This window comes from Aspergillus wentii (genome assembly GCF_001890725.1).
Source record: "Aspergillus wentii DTO 134E9 unplaced genomic scaffold ASPWEscaffold_1, whole genome shotgun sequence".
Classification (NCBI taxonomy): domain Eukaryota; kingdom Fungi; phylum Ascomycota; class Eurotiomycetes; order Eurotiales; family Aspergillaceae; genus Aspergillus; species Aspergillus wentii.
This window is the reverse complement of record NW_024467832.1, coordinates 836887-857002: the sequence shown is the minus strand read 5'-3', so window position 1 is coordinate 857002 and position 20116 is coordinate 836887. Positions and strand designations below refer to the sequence as shown.

General features: G+C 49.1%; 10 protein-coding genes across 10 annotated transcripts; 3 read left to right on the top strand and 7 right to left on the bottom strand.

The window, feature by feature from the left end:
- Positions 1 to 131: 131 nt before the first annotated feature.
- ASPWEDRAFT_22513 (rhomboid family protein) lies at positions 132 to 1313 on the top strand (the record flags this gene model as incomplete). Its single annotated transcript, XM_040832346.1, has 1 exon — positions 132 to 1313. One exon carries the CDS (start codon positions 132 to 134, stop codon positions 1311 to 1313), a length of 1182 nt encoding a protein of 393 aa, XP_040693995.1.
- A 350-nt stretch (positions 1314 to 1663) lies between these two features.
- On the bottom strand, positions 1664 to 2703 carry ASPWEDRAFT_33678 (mitochondrial 54S ribosomal protein mL61). Its single transcript, XM_040833840.1, has 2 exons — positions 2498 to 2703; positions 1664 to 2293 (listed from the first exon to the last, which is right to left on the bottom strand). Exons 1-2 carry the CDS (start codon positions 2534 to 2536, stop codon positions 1715 to 1717), a joined length of 618 nt encoding a protein of 205 aa, XP_040693994.1. The 5' UTR covers positions 2537 to 2703; the 3' UTR covers positions 1664 to 1714.
- Positions 2704 to 3228: 525 nt separating this feature from the next.
- On the bottom strand, positions 3229 to 7061 carry ASPWEDRAFT_33677 (leucine--tRNA ligase CDC60). The gene is made up of 4 exons (XM_040833839.1): positions 6858 to 7061; positions 4280 to 6780; positions 4021 to 4219; positions 3229 to 3960 (listed from the first exon to the last, which is right to left on the bottom strand). The coding sequence occupies exons 1-4, from the start codon at positions 6924 to 6926 to the stop codon at positions 3355 to 3357; spliced, it is 3375 nt and encodes a 1124-aa protein (XP_040693993.1). The 5' UTR covers positions 6927 to 7061; the 3' UTR covers positions 3229 to 3354.
- On the bottom strand, positions 6856 to 9343 carry ASPWEDRAFT_202124 (pyridoxal phosphate-dependent aminotransferase). Its single transcript, XM_040832267.1, has 8 exons — positions 8873 to 9343; positions 8780 to 8821; positions 8325 to 8727; positions 8063 to 8268; positions 7910 to 7989; positions 7676 to 7843; positions 7408 to 7614; positions 6856 to 7313 (listed from the first exon to the last, which is right to left on the bottom strand). The coding sequence occupies exons 1-8, from the start codon at positions 8996 to 8998 to the stop codon at positions 7277 to 7279; spliced, it is 1269 nt and encodes a 422-aa protein (XP_040693992.1). The 5' UTR covers positions 8999 to 9343; the 3' UTR covers positions 6856 to 7276.
- Positions 9344 to 9552: 209 nt separating this feature from the next.
- Positions 9553 to 11606, bottom strand: ASPWEDRAFT_166395 (uncharacterized protein; the record flags this gene model as incomplete). Its single annotated transcript, XM_040829985.1, has 2 exons — positions 9553 to 11057; positions 11114 to 11606. The coding sequence occupies 2 exons, from the start codon at positions 11604 to 11606 to the stop codon at positions 9553 to 9555; spliced, it is 1998 nt and encodes a 665-aa protein (XP_040693991.1).
- A 149-nt stretch (positions 11607 to 11755) lies between these two features.
- On the bottom strand, positions 11756 to 12980 carry ASPWEDRAFT_33674 (telomere maintenance SDE2 family protein). Its single transcript, XM_040833838.1, has one exon. It carries the CDS (start codon positions 12846 to 12848, stop codon positions 11940 to 11942), a length of 909 nt encoding a protein of 302 aa, XP_040693990.1. The 5' UTR covers positions 12849 to 12980; the 3' UTR covers positions 11756 to 11939.
- On the top strand, positions 12916 to 13939 carry ASPWEDRAFT_166393 (40S ribosomal protein eS10; the record flags this gene model as incomplete). Its single annotated transcript, XM_040829984.1, has 4 exons — positions 12916 to 13001; positions 13331 to 13380; positions 13469 to 13629; positions 13688 to 13939. 4 exons carry the CDS (start codon positions 12916 to 12918, stop codon positions 13937 to 13939), a joined length of 549 nt encoding a protein of 182 aa, XP_040693989.1.
- Positions 13940 to 14257: 318 nt separating this feature from the next.
- On the bottom strand, positions 14258 to 15784 carry ASPWEDRAFT_99946 (M20 family metallo-hydrolase; the record flags this gene model as incomplete). Its single annotated transcript, XM_040839701.1, has 3 exons — positions 14258 to 15200; positions 15253 to 15567; positions 15669 to 15784. 3 exons carry the CDS (start codon positions 15782 to 15784, stop codon positions 14258 to 14260), a joined length of 1374 nt encoding a protein of 457 aa, XP_040693988.1.
- A 1100-nt stretch (positions 15785 to 16884) lies between these two features.
- On the top strand, positions 16885 to 17902 carry ASPWEDRAFT_166391 (HIT family protein; the record flags this gene model as incomplete). Its single annotated transcript, XM_040829983.1, has 6 exons — positions 16885 to 16924; positions 17056 to 17138; positions 17322 to 17390; positions 17572 to 17664; positions 17724 to 17738; positions 17795 to 17902. 6 exons carry the CDS (start codon positions 16885 to 16887, stop codon positions 17900 to 17902), a joined length of 408 nt encoding a protein of 135 aa, XP_040693987.1.
- A 177-nt stretch (positions 17903 to 18079) lies between these two features.
- ASPWEDRAFT_166390 (uncharacterized protein) lies at positions 18080 to 19533 on the bottom strand (the record flags this gene model as incomplete). Its single annotated transcript, XM_040829982.1, has 2 exons — positions 18080 to 18639; positions 18693 to 19533. 2 exons carry the CDS (start codon positions 19531 to 19533, stop codon positions 18080 to 18082), a joined length of 1401 nt encoding a protein of 466 aa, XP_040693986.1.
- Between the last annotated feature and the right edge of the window lie 583 nt (positions 19534 to 20116).

Here is a 20116-nt window from a genome sequence, read left to right as displayed (position 1 = left end):
TTTCTTTCCTTCTTCTCCTCTCCAACTCCCTCCATCTTGGGCTCTCCTCACCAGCCCGCGGTCTGCGTCTCTTTCAGCAGCCGCAAATCCTCTCTTTCGGCTATCCTCTTTTTCCTTTCAATCTCTCCAACATGGCTCTCCGTGTCAATATTCCTCCGGCAACTCGTGTCTGCCTCATCACCCTCCTGACCCTCTCCTTGCTGTACAATATCGCCCGATGGCGCCAAATTGACACCACCGCGGGAAAACTCACCACCACCCCCATCGTCCCCTATCTGACTCTGGTCCCGTCACAATTTCTCTTCTATCCGTGGACCCTCCTCACGGCTACCTTCGTCGAACAGAACATCTTCACCGTTCTCCTGAATGCCGCCACTCTTTTCTACGGTGGAAAGTACCTCGAGCGTGCCTGGGGTTCCCGCGAGTTTGGCAAATTCATCCTCACCATCGCCATCATCCCCAATGTGGTCATTGTGCCCTTTTACATCATATGGGCTGCGGCCGGGGGTAACTCCCTGAGAGGGTACGCTTGGTTCCCCCACGATGAATGCACCACTTCCTGCGCTTTCCCTGCTGACCCTCCGCTTCCAAGTCTAACCCAAATCTGCGGTGGTATCTCGATCCAAGCTTCCTTTCTCGTCGCTTTCAAGCAACTCGTTCCTGAGCACACCGTTGCCATCTTCAAGGGTCTGGTCAAGATGCGCGTCAAACATTTCCCCGCCCTTTTCTTACTCCTCAACACAATCAGCGGGGTGGTTTTCGGAACAGACACCGCTGCGATTCTCGCCTGGTTCGGTCTCATCACAAGTTGGACATATCTGCGGTTCTTCAAGCGCCAGCCCGATCTCACTGGCACTTCGACCAATGGTCTCGGCATCAAGGGTGATGCTAGTGAAACCTTCGCATTCGCATGTCTTTTCCCGGACGTCATGCAGCCCCCTATCGCCTTTGTCTCCGATCAGATCTACATTCTGCTAGTGAGCTTGAAAATCTGCACGCCATTCTCGGAGGAGGATATTGCGTCTGGAAATCAACAAGTCTTGGCCCGAGGAGAGGCCGGTCTGCCTAGCCTCCTGAACAGCAGAGCCGGCCTGAGAGGGTCGTCAGGCAAGCGAGAAGAAGCAGAGCGGAGACGAGCCCTGGCACTCAAGGCCTTGGATCAAAGACTCCAAGCTGCGGCTGCCGGAAGAGCACAGTCTCAACCACCGGCAGCAAACCGGCAATCCCCAAGTCCACCTCAAACTGCTGCTCCAACAGTAGCAGGGGGGCAGAGCATGCTCGGGGAGACCAGCTATACACCCGATCACTCTTGATTTGGGTGGTTTTTTTGATTGCATGGACGGTTGAAATTACAGAAAAGAAGCAACTCGGAATGTTCGATCGATTCCAACCCTAGTTCGTCTTCAGTCTCAGTTAAGTTTGTTGTGGTATACCAATCTCTTCTTATTGTCATGCATAATGCGCATTCGATCGCATAGTTTTTGTCACGAACTGAATTACTTGTGATACCAATGGGTTTTCTTTCTCGGATTAGTTGCTGTATAGAAACATTTCAGTAAAATAAAATAGTTCCCAGAAATACATAATGAAAAAAAAAAAAAAAAGAAAAGAAAATGCTATGCTACAAATTGGTCATGCCGAGATTGCTTTTCGTCCCGATGAAAGGCAAGACAGTAGGTATGTACCCGTATCAAAAACACCACCTCAAGGCATCTTAACTCGACTTCAACTTCTCAACCTCACCCCTCGCCTCTTGCAACATCCGCTCTTGATCCTTCCTCGCCTGTCGGATTCCAGCAACCCGCGCTCGGTCCTGCTCGGACTTCACACGCATCTGCTCCAACTTCTTCAACTCCTCCGTCTCCTCCGCCGCAGCAGCCACCTCCTGCGCTCCCGTCATAATCTTCACCTTATTCCAAATATCCTTATACTCGAGGTTCTTCAAGTCCACGACGGCCGTTTTCTCCGCCGCCCCCGCCACAGGCGCATGGGTGTCCTTGATCGCCGCCGCATGGTTCAACGCAGCCGCCTTGCTCGCTTCCTCGGCGAAGTAGATCGTCAACGCGGCGGGTCCGTCTTGCTCGTCTGTCTGCTTCACGCTCATCGGCACACCGGGGTTGTGGTACTTGAGGCGCGGGAGGCAGTTGCGCCAGAAATGTCGTGCGCCTTGGTGGCCGCCGTAGATTTTGCGGGCGTATGTGAGGTGTAGCCGGGTGATGGCTGGGAATTCTTTCGTGGCGGTTGGGGGGGAGGGGAAGATTGCGGCGCCGAGGCCGACGCGGACGTCGAGGAGCTGGTTTGTGTTAGCTTTTTGGTGGGCTCAATTTCATGGTGTATTGGTTTTGGTTTTGGTGGTGATGGTGGTGACAATAGTTATGGTGGTAGTGAAATGGGGATGAATTACCCTCTGTAAGAAAAGAAAAATGTTAGCAATCACAATGCATATAAAAACATCATCCATAAACCCAATCAATCATATCTCATAGACTAAACATACAGTCCTCATCTTCCGCATCCGCTTAAAAAGGTTCACCATGATTGCGGGTTATTAAAAGACAGACAAGACACAGGGACTAGCCCTAGCAATGGCGGTATCAACTGAAAAAGAAAAAGAGAGAAAAATTCTCAAATCATATAAACCCAGCAATCAATGGGTGGTAAGCAATGCACCGGCAGACGTGAATGGAATTGGCTCGGAGCTCTCTCGTCGATTCTTGGGCAATATCAATGTCGGCGGAAAGAAATGGTCCCGGGATTATGCATCACGTGATTGATTGTCAGATGGCTGTATGTAGACATATTCATTGTTCAATTCTTAGGATTCTTAGTCTTTTTGAGGGTTCTTTGTTACTTTATTTTATTCTATTCTGGATCTGTGGAGATTGTATCTATTCAATATCACATATGGGGAATTGGCCCACCATGCCCAGTTAGCCTCCATGAACGACGTGAGATCAATGACATTCTTTGAATAGATGGAAATCAAGCTATTTAGGTAAATATAGCAGTGTCCATTAGTAATTGTGTATATATATATGCAATAGATAAATGTTCACTTTGGTGGGTTTGCTCTTCAAGGCTTCCTGTCTGCTGGAGGTTATACATATCCGGAGACCAGAGTAGAGAAGTTTTAAACATGTAATAATTTCTAAACGAAATAAAAACATCTTATATATTCCATGTACATCAAACTTTTCTAGAACCAAAATTTAATTGAGATATATGTCTTTAGCGTGAAATATCGTGATGTGCGTTTTGAGTCTTTAGCCATGAAGAATCACGAAAAAAGTTATGTGATATCAAACCAAGAATGAAAAAGGCCACGCTATGAACATGTCAACTACCCTCTTCGATTTACTCTGCAATGTTGGCAAAGTAGAAGGTAGGCTGGCCAGGGACGGCATTATCAGCCGAGAGTCCCTCTCTCTTCTCGCCGGTACCCATAACCTCGCCGGTCTTACCACCCTCGTCAACCTTGACCACTTCGATCTCCTTGCATCCTGTTGTGCGCTTCAAGTTGTTAATCATCTCACCGAGGACGACAAACTCATCAAAGGGAAGCTTGCGTTCGAAGACAGTCTCGGGGGCCTCCTTGCTCTGGACCAAACGCTTCTTCAAGGTTTGCACGAATGGCATGGCCTTCTTCATTTCGCCTAGCTTACCAACCTTGGCGTTCAAATCCTTGTCGTTGATAGAAATGCTGACGGCATCGAAAGCTTCCCGGACAAGGTCGATGTACTTCTCTTGCCACACAGGGTACTTCTTAGCAGCGTAGATAGTGAGCTTCTTCGGCTTGCGGGGGTCGAAGTTCGAGGTCTTGCCCTTGGAGAGCTTCTTGGCGTACGCAGCCTCGGAGGAGGTTATGTTGGAGGAGGTGCCGCGGACGTAGTTCGACGCAGCCGAGAGCTCAGCAGATGGCTCAGGAACCTCGGGGAAGCGAGCGAAGTGGATACTCTCAGACTATGGGGAACACAAAACGTTAGAACCGAAACTTGACCAACAGGCGTGTGGTGAACTAACCTTCTTGAGGACCTCGAGCCAGATGTATTCGGCCCAGTGAGGAGCAATGGGGGCAAGCATAAGAGCCTGGAGCTCAACGTAGCGGAGAACCATATCACGGTGCATTCCAACACCTGCTCCTGTAGCTGCCTCACGGTAGACGTCTCGTGCACTGGTGAAGTCGTAAAGACCGGTCTTCAGCGCAAGCTTGAAGTCGGTGCTAAAAGAAAGGGAAAGTTAGCAATCGCTTGACAAAATTATGTAGGAAATTTTATCTTACTCTTGGTAGTGTTTCCTGGTTTCGTAGACCAGGCTGTTCAGTTCGTTGTCAAACAGCTTGTCCCAGAATGTGTCGGCAGCACCAGTGCGCAAGCTGCTGTCCTTAACAGTCTCCTCAATCCACTCCTTGAGAGTGAAAAGTCTCAGAATGTTACTGTTAGCAACAGTTTCCTCGAAGTTGGCATCTTCGATTCCGTCACCAGCATCAGCAAAGGCGATACGAGTGGCATCAGCACCGAACTTCTCGACTGCGTCCTTCAGCGTCAGGAAGTTACCGGTACTCTTGCTCATCTTATCACCGTTCAGAAGCAAGTGTCCGTTGGCACGAACACCTCGGGGCCAGTACTCTGCGGGGAAAAGAGCAACGTGGATGTAAAGGAAGAAAGTCAAGTGGTTCTGGATAAGGTCCTTTCCAGAAACTCGGACGTCCAAGGGGTACCAGTACTCGAATTCTCGGCGCAAAGCTTGCAGGGCATCCTTGCTAATTCCAGTCTTAGAGACAAGCTCGTCACTGATCTCACGTCGGGTGAAGACGTAATCCCAGACTTCGTCGGTCATCTGTTCCGCCGTGATGTTGAGAGAGCCAGTCTGCTTTCCATAGCGATCACCGTGCAGCAAGTGTGCAATGGTGTAGTAGGCCATGTAGACGGTACTGTCACTCAAACTCTCAACAAGGAATTGGGGATCCCAAGGCAGCTTGGAGCCCAGACCATATGTTCTAGCACAAGCCCATCTGTTGAGCCAGTCGAGGTTCTTCTCGAAGCCGTTCTTGGTCTCAGAGGTGTATGTGTTGAGAGTGTTGACAACGTGGCCCAAGGTATCCTTTTGCCACTTGGCGTCGTTCTCACCATAGTTCAGGAACCACTGACCCAGGTATGCGACAACACAGTCATCTCCACTTCGGCTGACAACCTTGCCCATGGGGTCGGCAAAGGGGAAAGCATCTCCACTCTCATAGAGAGACTTGCGGATCTTGTCCTTGACAGCGCTCACTGGCTGGCCCTTGTATTCACCAACAATCAGGGTACCCTTGTAGAAACCAGCGGAGTAGGCCAATTCCTTAGCCTGGGCAAGCTGGTTGACATCCTTGGGGGAGTTGATCTTAAGCTGCTTAACAAGAGTAGGAGCAATGAGGTTTCCATATTCTGGGGTCTCGATGAGGGGGAAGATTTCCAGCTCAGCCCACTCCTTCTTGATGCCGTAGTATTCGGACTTCTTCGCGAGGTCCATCAGGGTGGCATAGTCGTCAGGGCTGTCAGAGGGCACCGATGTGACAACACCAGTACCCTTGCTAGCGGAGACACCCTCCATGGGCAAGATTCTCACACCCTCAGTGTGGAAAGAAAGGGGTGCGTTGACCAGGGTGCCGACAAAGTCAGATCCCGGTGCCTCAGCAACGAGCGGCAGCTCACTCTGGGACTTGGGAAAGGATTCATTGCTAAAGAAGTGTCCCTGGAAAGCCATGTTCCAGGCGGCTCTCTTTGTAACAACATAGTACTCCTTGTCCTTGGCCTTGAAGAGACCGTACTCGATCTTCGGGCCGACAAAGCAGCAAGTCTGACCGTACATGGTCTCCGGACGCAGGGTGGCGGGAACGAAGTAGACCTTGGCGTCATCTTCGATCTTACCCTTGACCAATTCAGCCAGCTTGGGAGACCATTCCTTCACTTGCAGCTTCATGGCGGTATATTCCTGTGGGCCGATACCCTCACCCTCAGTTCGGTCGTGGTCCATGCAGGGCTGGCCGTCCTTGGGCGAGTAGATCGTGTATCGGCTACCGTACATGATCTTGCCCAGCTCGTGAAGGCGGTTCATTTGCCAGCGCACAAAGGCATCGTAGTAAGGGTTGGCATCAGTGGTGACGAACTGTCGGCGCCAGTCAACTCTGGCACCCATGCTGTCGAGGTCACGGATGGCCAGAGGGGGGAAATGCTGAAGCCAATGGGACGCATCGGCAAACTTGTGGATCTCCTCAATAGGCACGCCAATAGCCAACATGATCTGGAACTGGTACTTCATCTTGACGGTCTTGGCAGCGGCCTTACTCTTCTTTCCAGAGAACTTCTCCTGCTCGGCCTTGGTCTCCTGTGTGGGAGCGGCAGCCGGGACGGGAGCCTCTTCGCTCTCCTCCTGGTAGCCCTCAAAGTTCTGTCCAAACTTCTTGACTTCGTCGGCGAGCTTGTCCGCACATGCCTTGATGGGCATACCTGTGCAGTGGAATCCGAGAGGGAAAAGGGCCCTCTTACCCTCCATGCGGGCAACACCGGTCATGAACTCGACCTTACTGGCAGTGAAACTGTGACCAGCATGCAGAGTACCGTTCATGTAGGGGTAGGCCATGGTTCCGAAGAACTTGGGGTGCTTTTCACGAAGCTCCGCGCCGGACATGGTACCGGCGGGGATCTCGGAGAGAGAGGGAGCGTCGACCTCGAAGACCTTGTTGTCCTTCCATTGTGCCTGGTATTTCTTCTCGATCGCGATGAGGGTATCTCTCTTCTCAGTCTGTTATAGAAACCAATGGTTAGCCCTGGATCACCGTCATCGGGGTCAAATGGAGGGGGAGGGGCAGGCGGTGGAACATTTTCGAGCTTGAGAGTGTTTTTGGAGCCCGTATCGACTCCGGCAACAGATGCAGCGGCGGCTGCCATGGCTCTCTATGAACAGTTTGCTGGGTTGCAAAACAGAAATGGAGAACCCGGAGGCGTTGTTGGAGAGGAGGATCTATATTATCCACCGCGGGGTTTGGCTTTATCAAAGTTCTCAAAAGTGGTAAAGTATTTGTGAGTCAAAACGGTGTATGTAACGACAGCGGCGCTAGTGTAATTTACCATGCACGTGCCATCTAAATTCCCAACTACATAGAGGCATCAGAGGTCGTGGATCACGAACGACATTTCGATTCTAGAAGATATACGCTCAAATTAACGTTCTATTTCTCCATTTCATCTGATAAGTTCAGAGGTCAGTCGGCATGACACCTAGAAACACTACCATACGATCATGAAGAGGCCGACTGCTTCAAAGCACCAAGCATCCTATGATTGAGCGCCAAAATCAGATTAGTCCAATGCTACTAATATACGATTCATCGGAATAGAATCATGTATTAAGAATTTACGAGATTCTTACCTTCTCAATCCCTCCTGCAGAACTTCCTTTTCGTGCGAGTAAACAAATCTGAACCAACCCGGGGTTTTCGCATGCTCTTCGCCCGGATGTAGAAATACGCCTGCATTAAGCAGCTTTTGAGCGAGAGCAAACTCGCGCTCGTGAGGTGGAATATTATTGCTCGTGAGGTACGGTGATAGGTCTAAATAAATGAAGAAACCCGCATTTCTATGAGGTGGTCAGCATTGTAAATCCTGGGTTTCATATGGGTCATAGTGGTATGACTTGCGCTCCTTGAACGTAACGAATGCCCTCTCGATCAAATGTTGCGGTTGTTAGCCTATAAGCAGATGCAAGGCTCTGCTGAGACTTTGTCGTAAATTCTGAGAGGAATTGTTGGTCTTCCAGAATTGTGGTACCGATTGTGACTGCAGCAGTCGACACACTGTGCAATCTCCTGCAATAAAGATGGTGATTAGTATTGCCCATCAACAAAAGTTGGAGGGAAATAGGTAGGCCTCACAATATTGCTTGACAAGCTTGACGAAGTTCTGTGTTTTGAGAAACCAAGAAACCGAGATGAAGGCCACCAGAGGCAAAATCCTTCACATTTCTAACGTCAGTCTCCCGATAAACCTTGGGTGTCGTGTGCCACCGGAGAAGGAAGATAACTTGCCTTGCTGAACCCGTATAATAGATGTACGAGATTAGGGTCAATTAATGCAGGTATGTCCAGAGATAAAATCGAGGTGAAAGGAACTGCCTCTGGATTTCCAGAGTCAAAGATACACGATGCATAGATCTCATCGCTAATGACATGAAGCTGATGTTTGTTGCAGAATCTCAGGATTTCCTTCAAGGTCTCTGCTGGGTAACAACGACCTGTGCCATATCAGCGACTGCGATATACACAGTAGATCAATACGAGAACTGCTTACCTACGGGGTTATGTGGATTGACAACCAACACAGCCCGGATTTTTATGCCCCGTTTCTCAGCAGCTTCGAGCGCCATCTCATACCTGGTGATAATTCCAGGAGAGAATGCTTCTTCAGGATCATTATCGGTATATATCATCTGCACGCCAGCTTCAACACCATAGTCAAGCTCAAACCGGCCATATACAGGCCTACTGGCCAATATCCCATCGCCCGGTTCTGCCAATGTGAAGCCAAGCATACCCCCTAAGGCAGTGGCGCTGCTGGCAGTAAATACATGATCTTTATTGATTGAAACTTTTGGAACAAGTATCCTATTCAGATGGGCTGCTAATGCGACCGGGAGACGAGCTGCAGCTGTTGGACTGGGACGATAACCGACAGAGTCTTCCATGAAAACGACCTGGAAGGAATTGTCAAGCCACTTCATGGTGGTAATCAGACAAGAAACTAACCTTGTTGTTTATATAATTCGCAATTTCGGCTCTCATTGGCCTCTGCTCAGCAATCAGAGTTGGGTTTCAGTATACATGTCGTGGAAGACATACATGCTCTGCCATGCCAAAGGAGATAACCCCGTTGGGATTTGTCTCCTTGTCGTATGTATGTGGAGTAGCATATCTCCAGGGAATGTTTAACTGCTCAGCACTTTTTGCACCACGAGAGGAAAGCATTTCGGATACTGCGCTGTGACAGGTACTGTATTGGAGCCGACACGGATAGGGAGTGTCTGGTGGTGGTCAATGAAACTAACACAGCCAAAGTGACAACAGTGGTGTAGATAGAGAGGATAAACAACTAATAAAAGGCGAAGAACTGGAATTATGGACAGGAAATTGTGGGATGTTGATCTCCTGCAAAGACAAGATGGCACTTCCCCACCTGATAAATAATGTGCTCAAGTGCCTTTTGCTGTCATTGTTAGCGACCCGTACGAGTCATCCAAAGTTAAGCCAATAATATCAGTTTTACGGAAGCAGAGTTCTTCTGAAATTATGTATACATTTTTGAAAGATTAAATATTGTCAAAAGTATGTCCTTCGGGATAGGAGAGTTTCCAATGCTTGTACAATGAATGCATCAAAATCGTCAATACAAACACCAGCCGCTATGCTAGGTATTATACACATCTAACCAATTCACTTTAAGAATAATGTAAGACAGAAACGGAATATTATCGTGGCCGCAGGGTCTTTGCACAGCCAGGGTATATAGACGTGAACATCGTTTATATCTTCGATGCTTGGATCCGTCTATTATGCCCAGCGTTTTGCCGTCCTCGTGGTCCCCTCTTGCGATTGTCTGAGGCCTGTTTTTGTGCAATGAATTCCCAACATTCGATCGGGAATCGCGAACCGACATGTTTCCCGTTGGGACTGAAGACTTCGACCTGTGGCAAGGACCTTGGGGGCTCAGTTTTGTCAGATCTCGAATCGGATCGGATCTGGGCAGTGAGTTCAACCCAGCCACATCCCTCAATTAAGATGTCTGCTGACATCACTTTGTATGGCAGTGGAGGTATTTTCACACCTCGATCCTCCACGGCCTTTGCAATTGCGGTTGGGAGGTGGGATCGCGTCACGTCCCACTTCAAGTCAAAGGTACCCGCGGATGATATTACACCGCCAGTGCCTTCTTTCATGATAGTCTTTCCTCGGTATGCACGTTTCTCAACCTGCATTTCAATCGCCTTCTCGGTCTTTGTAATGTGAGATTCAAGGGGGAGGAAAGAGGCGGCCATCACTACAAGGTCAGGGTCTGTCGGTGTAATTCTAAGAAGCCCTCCTCCAAGGAGTAGGGATTGACCTGGTTTAATCGTGAAGCGCTCAGGTGTTCCTCGCTTTGTCATGATCAAGTCACGTTTGTATTCGTCACGCACATAGTCTTCCAACTGGCCACGATCAAGTCCCGGGAGATCGATCATTTCACCCTTTCCACGACCAAACGGAATGCGAATTGGGGATACTGTAGTGCCAGGCAGTGATGACACCACTGGAAGAACAGGATATAGATCTTCCCGGGGAGCAGGTGGTAGAAGGCTATCAGGATCAAGAATGGGTGTAGCGTGTTGGTTGACTCGAGATTCTTCCTGGCGTCGTTCAATCAATTCGGCCATTTTTTCAAGATTCTTCGAGTCCTTCGGAAAGCAGGCCTCGATGAAACTGCTCTTTCCGACATTGGCTTTACCAACTACCCAGACTCCCCCACCGTGCTCTCTGATTTCTTCCTTCACTTTCTTTGTCCACCAGCCGCGGTGAGCGCTAACCATATGCACGTTTCCCATGCGATTGTCTTCCACAGATCTACCCAGGGTCTCACGGAGCACAGAACGCATATATTCCATTTTCGAGTCCACTTGGTCCTTTGTTGCAGCTAAGAGATCGGAGCGAGTGATAACGAATGTGATAGTAGGCAGTTTCCTTCCTCCTCGGTATTTCTCAGTGCTGGATCTTCGGTTGTGTGAACGTTGTTCTTGGATGGAAAGAGCTTTGTAAATCCCGGGAACAAGGGACATCGGAAAGTCCGCCGCATCAAGGACATGATATATACGGTTATTCGTATGCGGAGACTCATCAAGGAATTCTCGAATGGAATGGATTGTGGGCGACGGTGCGGACACGGCTTTGTTGTGGTGCATCAGGTCGTGGCATCTGTCACAAATGTGTACAGAAAAGGTGGATTTTTCAATATAGTTGCTTGCAGTAGCAGCTGTGTTTTCGAGCAAAGCACCATCTGCATGTTCCATTAGCACAATATTTCCATAGAGTATTGATAATCACCCTACATACGTTGTGGCTTAGGAGCACCAACTTTCTCCTCAGAGGCCTTGTTGAGCTGCCGAATGGCGGCTGTAACGCGTTCTCCTTCATATTTTGTATCTTTCGCCTCATCTGGACTTCCATTATCACTCTCAGCAGCCTCAGTCGTCTTTTGCGTCCCGGAGAGAAGCTTCCGCGTCTGCTTCCTGGGTTTGCCGTAGTATCCTGGTTCGTTCGGCTCGACAGTCTGTGAATATGCACCACATCCCGGACAGCAGATAGGAAGATTATCGAGTAGTTTTTCAGACGAGTCCGCACTCTTTTGAGTTGTTGATGATAGGCCGCGACGCTGGTTCTGGCTTGCTGGGCGGCCTGCGCTGCGGGCGGGAAATACCTCCGGCGGCGAAAAAAGTGACTGCGACGATAACGTCCTTGGAATGCGTTGTGTTCGGAATAAAAGCTGTGGTGAGGGGCGTTTTAATTTAAGTCCCCTCGAAATCATGCACCTGAGACAAGGCGACATGATGGGATAGCTTTGCAGGCTTTCGCGAAAGTTGTATGAAGCTCTTTCGGAGTTTGATAAAAGTGATAATGGATTAGCATTGGTGGTCTGTCCGGATAGCCGTAAAAAGTTAAAGTGGCGAAACATGTGAGAATTAAGACAGCTAACCCTGAAAATATGCGATTTTAGACGAAAATATTATTTGGAGCTTATAAAGACTGAGGAAAAGAATATATATTCCGAATTGAGTAGATACACGATACACCAAGTTAACCAACGCTCTTTAAAAACACTCGTAAACATTGTAACGCCATTGACCACAGAAAACAAGAGCGCAATATCATCCTACTGGGATTAAGCTCTAGCTTTGCCCTTGCCTTCAGGCTCTTCTGCTTGGTCGTCGTTTTCTTCATCGGAGTCGCTCATGAATTCGTCGTCGTCATCGAAGCCAATGTACTTCCTGGGTGCTGGCTCAGAAGGCCCTGGTGCATCTTCCATCTTGTTTTCATCTTCGCTTTCTCCATCAGAGCTAGATGATGCTTCCCGCTCACTGCCTTCACTGGCACTCGTACTCGATCCGCCCAAGACTGTGTCGCGAAGGTTGTCCGTCCAAGCACCCTCCTTCATCGCCAGCAGCACCGCCTCTCTGGCTTTCTCGTTCATTTCCTCCTTATCATCCATCCATTGACCGTCGATCTTGTGTTTCCCGCCGCCGTTTTTCAACTCCTCCTGCCTTTTTTCCGATGCATCGACAACAGACTGCCATCTGCGTCGGCGTTCCTCCTTCTCCTTTTTGTCCATCTCCGGCTTGACCGCAAGATATTCGGCGAGGGCCTTGGCTTCATTGACAGTACGGATACGACGACCATCAAGATTTCGGCTGGAACCATTGTCATCGCCCTGGTTGCGCTTGCGCTTACTGGACATGCGACCACCAGCGGCACGGAGCTGAGAACCGAAACCTCCTTTTCCTCCGCACAGGGGCACGGTAAGACGAAGCGGTAAGAGGCTGGATGTCGTAGAAGAGTCGCCATCGCGAACGGTGAGGAGAGAAAGTACACGCTCAGCGGAGGGGATCAGTTGTTTGTTGTTAGTGGTAGTCAATACAAGCGACTGCAACGGCGTTGAAGATGGCAGATAAGAGGTAACCTTTTCGGTGAGATCTGAGATGGTCGACGTAGTCGGAAGAGAAAAGGAAAGAGTCGAAGGAAGACCAAGTCCTGGGAAGGACGAAAGAAGAACATTCACATTCTGCGATGCCATTTTGGAACGATTATTCTCCGATTAATATGTAGAGTGGAGCCCCGCAGTCCAGCTGAACAATATTTCTATGAATTCCACGTTGGTGATGGTGGAGGAGAATAGTTGCGCTATATTGAAGTCTCGACGCAAAGGAGGCGGCGATGATGCGGAGATGTGATAAGATCCCGTGACTCAAGTGAGGTGTTGCTGACTGAAACATCAGGCATAAAGAAAATAGTCATGTGACACCTGACGTATCAGGTCTAGCGCACCGATTAGGGCCCTAACCCTGGAATAATCGCCCAAACGGGAAGCATCGCACTTTTTACTCGTCGCCCGCTCCACTCCTTCACTTCCCATCATATAAACCATTTCTCTCGCTCGGCGTTGTTAGAGCGATTCCCCGAATAGCGCCAGGAACTCGCAACAATGTATGTATACCTTTTGGATCTCTATTGGAGACCGATCAATTCCTATTCAGCAGAGTACTGACATGCATTCAGGCTTATCCCCAAGGACGACCGCAAGAAGATCCACGAGTACCTCTTCCGCGGTATGTGACCGGCCGCCCCAGCTGCATGGACGCATAACCATGCCTGACTTGTCCTTCGAGAACAATTATCGCTGACTGTATATAATAGAGGGTGTGCTCGTGGCCAAGAAGGACTACAACCTTCCCAAGCACGGCGAGATTGACACCAAGAACCTCTACGTGATCAAGGCCTGCCAGTCGCTCAACTCCCGCGGCTACATCAAGACCCAGTTCTCGTGGCAGTACTACTACTACACCCTCACCCCCGAGGTATGTCGAATATAAAGAGTTCTACGGATTAGAAATCAGCGATGCTAATTGCTCGAAGGGTCTTGACTACCTCCGTGAATGGCTCCACCTCCCCGCTGAGGTTGTCCCTGCCACTCACATCAAGCAGCAGCGCTCCCACGCTCCCCCTCGCGGCATGATGGGTGGTGAGGAGCGTGAGCGTCGTCCCCGTGCTCCCCGTGAGGGCGGTTACAGACGTCGCGAGGAGGGTAAGGAGGGCGGTGCCCCCGGCGAGTTCGCCCCCAGCTTCCGTGGTGGCTTCGGCCGTGGCCGTCCCGCTCCCCCTTCTTAAGGGAAGGTTGTCGTCTCGGTCTTCCAAGGGGTTTGATTGATGCTGCAAGTATGGTCTGAGTAGGGCCCTGAAAAGTCGTCTGAAAAGGATTATACCTCTGCGCATCATAAAATTAAAAAAAAAGGTCGGCTCCTTATTTGGGAAAATGAGGATTATGTTGCCGCTGTTTCCCTGTTACGATTAGCTAGGTTCAATGGCAAGATCATCATGACTCAAATTTTTGTGAATTCTTCGTAAACACGTAAATATCATTGGTTTGAACTATCCAGATTGCCCTCATGTTCATTTGCCCTAAGTGCTACCTATGCTTTCTAACTCTTACGGAGCGAATCTTTTCCTATCATATCGAATTACCGCTTGCAGCATGACCGATGTTCCTCTAGCACAATCATCCGCAGAGCAGAACTCTTCTGGGTGATGACTGAGACCATCCTTGCAGGGCACGAAAATCATACTTGTTGGAACCCGCTTGGAGGTAAAGACACTGTCATGTCCAGCGCCGCTCATAATGGTCCGCACGAGGGATTTGGGCTCTGTCACGCCGGCATCAGCGACAACGGCCTCTGCAGACTGCTGTACACAGTTGATACAGTCTTCATGGAATTTGACCGCGGGAGAATCGAAGTCCATGACCCATTCGACACGGCATGGCTTTCCGATGCCTTTACCTTCCTCCGCGGCGATGTTATCGAATTCTTTTCTCAGCTCGGCTTCAACAACCTCCACCAAATTGGTCTCCGGGCCACGAATGTCAAGACTGAAGCTAACTTGTCCCGGTACAGTGTTCACACTACCGGGCTTCGCCTCGACAATGCCAACGCTGGCTAGACAACCGTGAGAAGATGCAATTTCCCGTGCACGTACCATCATGCGAGCGAAAGCGTATAGAGCGTCTGCGCGATGTTCGAAGGCAGTGGTTCCTGTATGAGTATCTCTGCCGATTACATTGAGACGATACCAACGGTATGCTTGGACGGCAGTAACGACACCAATATGCTGGCCTGCGGACACGAGATGGGGACCCTGCTCAATGTGGAGCTCGAAGTGTGCTGCCATGGGAGACGCTTTGTAGGAGCATGGCACGGTTCCTAAATAATCGATCTTTTCGAGCGCTGATTTCATCGATTCCGGTGCAGAGGCTGCGGTTGGGAGGGAAGCAACAGTAGGTACCTCCTTGAGATCATGGGCTCGAGCAAGAGAGATGCACTCGGCCCATACACCGGAGGAGACCATACTTATGGGGAAGCGAGCACCCTCTTCACTGTGAAGAATGAGCAGCCAGATACCATTTGAGAAGTGGCATGGCAACTTACTTTGTCCAGTTCACGACCCCTACACCACCTTCTGTTTCGAGCCCCATTTCGTCTATAACTTTCAAGGTCTCGATACCTGATAGGACGCCCAGGATGCCATCGTATCTACCACCTGTAGGCTGAGTATCCAGATGACTACCGATGAATGTTGCAGGTACGTCCTTCCGTCGACCTGGTCGGACTGCGAAGAGATTTCCCATCTCATCGATGGTAACATTGCACTTCAATGCCTTTGTCGTCTCAATGAACCAGTCTCGCACGGCCTTGTCGTCCTGTGATAAGGCGAGGCGTTGCATGCCCGTATCTGTTGAATCACTGTCATGGGTTAGTCTAGTAGTTCATGATCTACTGAAGTTCAAATGGCCAAATAGAACTCTTCCAGAAGACTTGATCAACACAGCAGCCATACTACTTACTTTCCCCATCTTATCCCAGGGCCCCATTGACAACTGTGATGCAAGTCTTTGGCCAGTCGATCTCTATTGGCTCGCAGGGCCGAAACCTCCGCTTCGGATAGTTCTGTCGATAACATGGCTTGTTTGGGGAAAATTGAGAAGGCTCGACGTTGCAGCGATGTTCTCTTCACAGTGTGAAATGTTGACAACTTGAGTGACCTAGCTACAGGTGCAACTTTAAATAAAGACAGGACAGACACCATCGTGCTTTCTTGTCTGTACAGCACGGACAGACAATTATTTATGTAGAACTAGGTTGTTGGAGACCTCTTGGAGTCACTCCAAAAGAGGCAGTTCTCGGGAGTAGATAGGCGTCCAAGCGGGGTTTGTTCTCCTCTATCAACACTGCCAGAAGCTCTCAATGGAGAAAGACACTCAGGATATAAACAGCCGAGCGGTTCATTCCATCAGTTGCGGGGATAACTGCATGCGGCAGGTGATCGTAAAGCATCCGATTCGATAGGCTGTTGGTTATCTCCAACTCGCTTGGGAAGATAGGTACAGCGGACTTTAGTCCGAGATGGAGATACAGAGATGAATCGACATTGATCCAAATCAAATGGAGTTGAACATTTATAGATTCAGTGTTGCTCTTGAACTGAAGCTGCTAATGTAAGGAAAGGAAGAAGTCACTACTGCCGTCGAGTCTGTGAGGTGGTGGTCGTGGTCGTGACGTGAGCTTCCCGACACGGGGTTTGGCTTACAAGAAACACGCACCACTGCTGACCATCAGACCATTGCAGGGCTTATCTGGCAGTAAAAAGAACAAAAAAAAAAGACGAGATAAATGCTGCCATCGAGAAAGCACCACCGGCGAAAACAAAAACAATAAAACGATCGACAACTGTGTCGATGGTGGGTTTCCAAAGATTGAGGAGAGGAGTATTCTGGGCAAGCCACGGCCATCTCTGGTAAAAGGCAAGAAATGGGTTCTGAGCTAGCTTGTCCCACTCCTCACGGGCTCTTCCGTTGACTGTTATTTAACCCCTTCGAAATGCCGTGCCGTCCCGCGTTCGATTCCCCTCATCTCCGGTCGTCCTTTTTTTTTTCTTCGCCCTTCGAGACCCCGCATTGACGCATTCCAACCCGCCAACTTCAATCGTTCCTGTTGCTGTAGTTATATCTTCGATCGCGACTATCATCAATACGTTTGAGATATAATCCAACAATTTCCAGCATGTCTTCTGCCGCGTGTATTTTCTGCAAGATCATCAAGGGTAAATCGTCACTCTCTCCCATTATTGTCTACTACTTGTTGTTTCTCCAACTGTGTGACGAAACAGCTCTTATAGCTAGCTATGGGCTTCCTATCAGTGAATGCCATCGCTAACCATCTCGGTCATAACAGGTGATATCCCCTCTTTCAAGCTCTTCGAGAGCGAGAAGGTCTTTGCCTTCCTTGATATCCAGCCTCTTAGCCGTGGCCATGCGGTGAGTCCTCATGCTCCTTTTGTTTTCATCCCCGCACGAGACTTGTTCTCGATCCAGGGCACTTTTCTTTCACTATACATCAATATTAAAGCCCAAATCTATATATCCCATCATTGGAATTTACTTCCTCTTATAAATAATATCATATCGCTAACAAAAGCGACAATTTGTCGCCAGTAACAGCTCGTGATCCCCAAGTTCCACGGTGCAAAGCTTACGGATATCCCGGATGAGGATCTCACTGAAATCCTGGTATGTGATAGTTGAAAGAAGAAAAACTCATCTTTGCAATCCTGGGATCGGTCCGCTTTAAATATCCATGCCAAACGGTGGCGATCTACAGAGGACCTTGGGGATGCTGCACCATTGAGCTGTCTCTCCGCTCGTGTCAACGACGTGGATATATAGCTAACAGCTACACTCGCCATAACAGCCGGTGGCAAAGAAGGTTGCCAAGATCTCCGGTGCAGAGGACTTCAACATTCTGCAGAACAACGGCCGCATCGCTCATCAGGTCGTCGACCATGTAAGTTCCGGTCTTCTTTTTCGGACATGATTACAATGTGACTAATACTTGCTGCTCAGGTTCACTTCCACATGGTATGTTGGAAAATTTCGAGTGGTATGAAGAATACTTACCTTACATCTCTTAACAGATCCCCAAGCCTAACGAGACGGAGGGTCTTGGTATCGGCTGGCCAACTCAGGCCACGGACATGGACAAGCTCAAGGCCCTGCACGAGGAGCTCAAGTCTAAGATGTAAATTGTTTTCCACCGATCAAGTCCATCTCTCTATGATAAACTGCATTTTGAAGTGCACAAATGAATATATTTGTTTGTCAACTACCAGCGAAATCAATCATTTTCCAAGTATCGCAGCAACATGGATAGTACCCATGTATGCAACTCTACAACATCGAGTTCTATCCCGAGTCTTCCATCAATTCGGTGTCGGCCCAGCCACAAGTACCGCTAATTCATTTCGAAGCACACGTTGATGGTCAGCAAAAAGATCTCGCAGATGAGGAACTAGATTTTCCTGCATCTGCGCATAGTTCTGGTCATCTCGATGCCAAAGTCCAGCCAACTCCGCTGCAGCCTGGTTGGAGCTCTCTGTGTCATCCTCACTGAATACATAGTGGCTGTTTACTCTGTGAATAGAGCTGCTTCCAAAACCCATTTCAGATAAAACGTTTTTTGCAGTGTGGAGCAAGTGTCCTTGGTGACTGATCTCGGGGTTCTGTGCGCTTAGAGGGACGCAGACGGAATTTATCAGTCTCAGGCATTCATTGTCCGGTGCGCCTTGGACAATTACAATCCTTGAATAAGGGAAAGACACGTCCACCACACGGGTAAGCTCTCGCAGTGATTTCCCAAGGTCGCTCACATGGTCCAGAGTAAACATTGCAAATGCGGAATCAAAGCTTCTATCTTTGAATGGCAGACTTTCGCATAGCACATCATGTCTTTCATGAACCTTTGGTGAGAGAAGCCGGAACGCTGGAATTCAATGTCAGCAAGCTACAGAGAGAGAGAGAGAGTTTTCAACTCACATCCGAATCCACCGCCCACTTCCAACATCTTTTGGCTGTACCTCAGAGCGTTATTAACCGCATTTCGTCTTTCCCCGACAGTTAATCGGTCCTGAAGCAAGCTCCAGGTTTCGTCATGGCGCGGTCGTGACCCGGGATATAATATCGGGAGAGGATATGGGCCAAGTAATGGATGAAGATTTGTCTTTCTTGCCACTATGAAATAATGAACTTCTGTTGGGTTGTACTCCGGGTCTTTGGGAGTGAACTTGAAGGCCTGGTCTGCTTCAATGGTGAACCCTGCGAGTTGAAGAAGAGCCTCCCATCCACTCTCAGACAGGAAAGTCTGTTTGCATGTCTTCGTCATCCATGTCGTTCTCACCCCTCGCACGCAATTCCAGATAGGGTCATAGACGCCCAGATCCGGAGGCAAGCTAGTGCTTGGTGTCGCTCCCAGCACTAGAACACCTCCTTCGCGCAACCACTCGGCAAATCGAAAGACCACTGAATAGGTATCACTCGGAGAGATTTGGTAAAGCGAATACGCCGCAAAGACAGCATCCAACGTGTGTGGCGGGGTGTAAGTCCTCATATCGGCCTTTTCAAAAGTGCCGCGCACCTGACTCCGGGCAATCTTCACCATCTCCTCCGCGACATCGATTCCATGCACCTCGTGGCCGTTGTTGGCAAGCATTTCCGCGACGGGTTTCCCAGTCCCACATCCAACATCTAGTATCCGACTGCCGGGTTTCAACATTTTCATCGCACGGTTGACGATGCCATGGAGGTAAGGGTTGTCTGCGTATGCATCTTCGTAGCGTTTTCCGAGATAATTGAACAGTTTCACTGCATCGACTTCCATGATGAATATGGAACTGGACTGAAGAGGGTAGAAGGCGTCCGTATAGAATTGATGAGTGGACGAAATTGCAAGAAAGATGATATGGAGAGAAGAAATTCGTGACAGCTCCTTTGGCTTGATTGCGAATTGGGCGGGGAAATCAGGCTCCCCTTATATAAAGTACCCTTTGAACACATGATTCATTGTTGCATGGGAAACCTGCAGTAGCAGCATACGGGATTACAGGATGGTCGATATTCGCCGTGGGGTGTACGGTGTACATACATTCTTGTTGGCTGTTGGCGATGTAAGACGATGTCCAGTACAACAAACAGAGCACCCGCAAAAGCGACTATTCATTTCCGCTTATATTTAGTAAACTATAACCAAATGTGTGTAACAGAGGCTGAAATGGTGATTCAATGGTTTATCCCAATGGAGAGAGAAGATGCTTTCAGTTGGCGTTATTGATCGTTTGTACAGGTAAACGAACGATATGCAACAGGCAATACCCCTGTCGAAGAGATGATGTAAATAGAGGTATTCCATGTAGATCCCCGTTCATGCGGAGCAAAGCAGTTACAAAGAAGTACTTTTGTAGCAC

What these genes read in the sequence shown, in the direction of transcription:
- ASPWEDRAFT_202124 (XM_040832267.1), bottom strand. Translation starts at nt 8,998, where the DNA reads ATGCTTTCCTCTCGTGGTGCAAAAAGTGCTGAGCAGTTAAACATTCCC. An exon ending in CCTTTGGCATGGCAGAGCAT is followed by an intron (nt 8,822 to 8,872) that starts GTATGTCTTCCA and finishes ATTGCTGAGCAG; the next exon opens with AGGCCAATGAGAGCCGAAAT. An exon ending in CTGCAGGAGGGATTGAGAAG is followed by an intron (nt 7,314 to 7,407) that starts GTAAGAATCTCG and finishes GCTCAATCATAG; the next exon opens with GATGCTTGGTGCTTTGAAGC.
- ASPWEDRAFT_33677 (XM_040833839.1), bottom strand. Translation starts at nt 6,926, where the DNA reads ATGGCAGCCGCCGCTGCATCTGTTGCCGGAGTCGATACGGGCTCCAAA. An exon ending in ACCAGGAAACACTACCAAGA is followed by an intron (nt 4,220 to 4,279) that starts GTAAGATAAAAT and finishes CCTTTCTTTTAG; the next exon opens with CACCGACTTCAAGCTTGCGC. An exon ending in GGCTCGAGGTCCTCAAGAAG is followed by an intron (nt 3,961 to 4,020) that starts GTTAGTTCACCA and finishes TGTTCCCCATAG; the next exon opens with TCTGAGAGTATCCACTTCGC.
- ASPWEDRAFT_33678 (XM_040833840.1), bottom strand. Translation starts at nt 2,536, where the DNA reads ATGGTGAACCTTTTTAAGCGGATGCGGAAGATGAGGACT. An exon ending in GGATGCGGAAGATGAGGACT is followed by an intron (nt 2,294 to 2,497) that starts GTATGTTTAGTC and finishes AACACAAACCAG; the next exon opens with CTCCTCGACGTCCGCGTCGG.
- ASPWEDRAFT_33674 (XM_040833838.1), bottom strand. Translation starts at nt 12,848, where the DNA reads ATGGCATCGCAGAATGTGAATGTTCTTCTTTCGTCCTTCCCAGGACTT.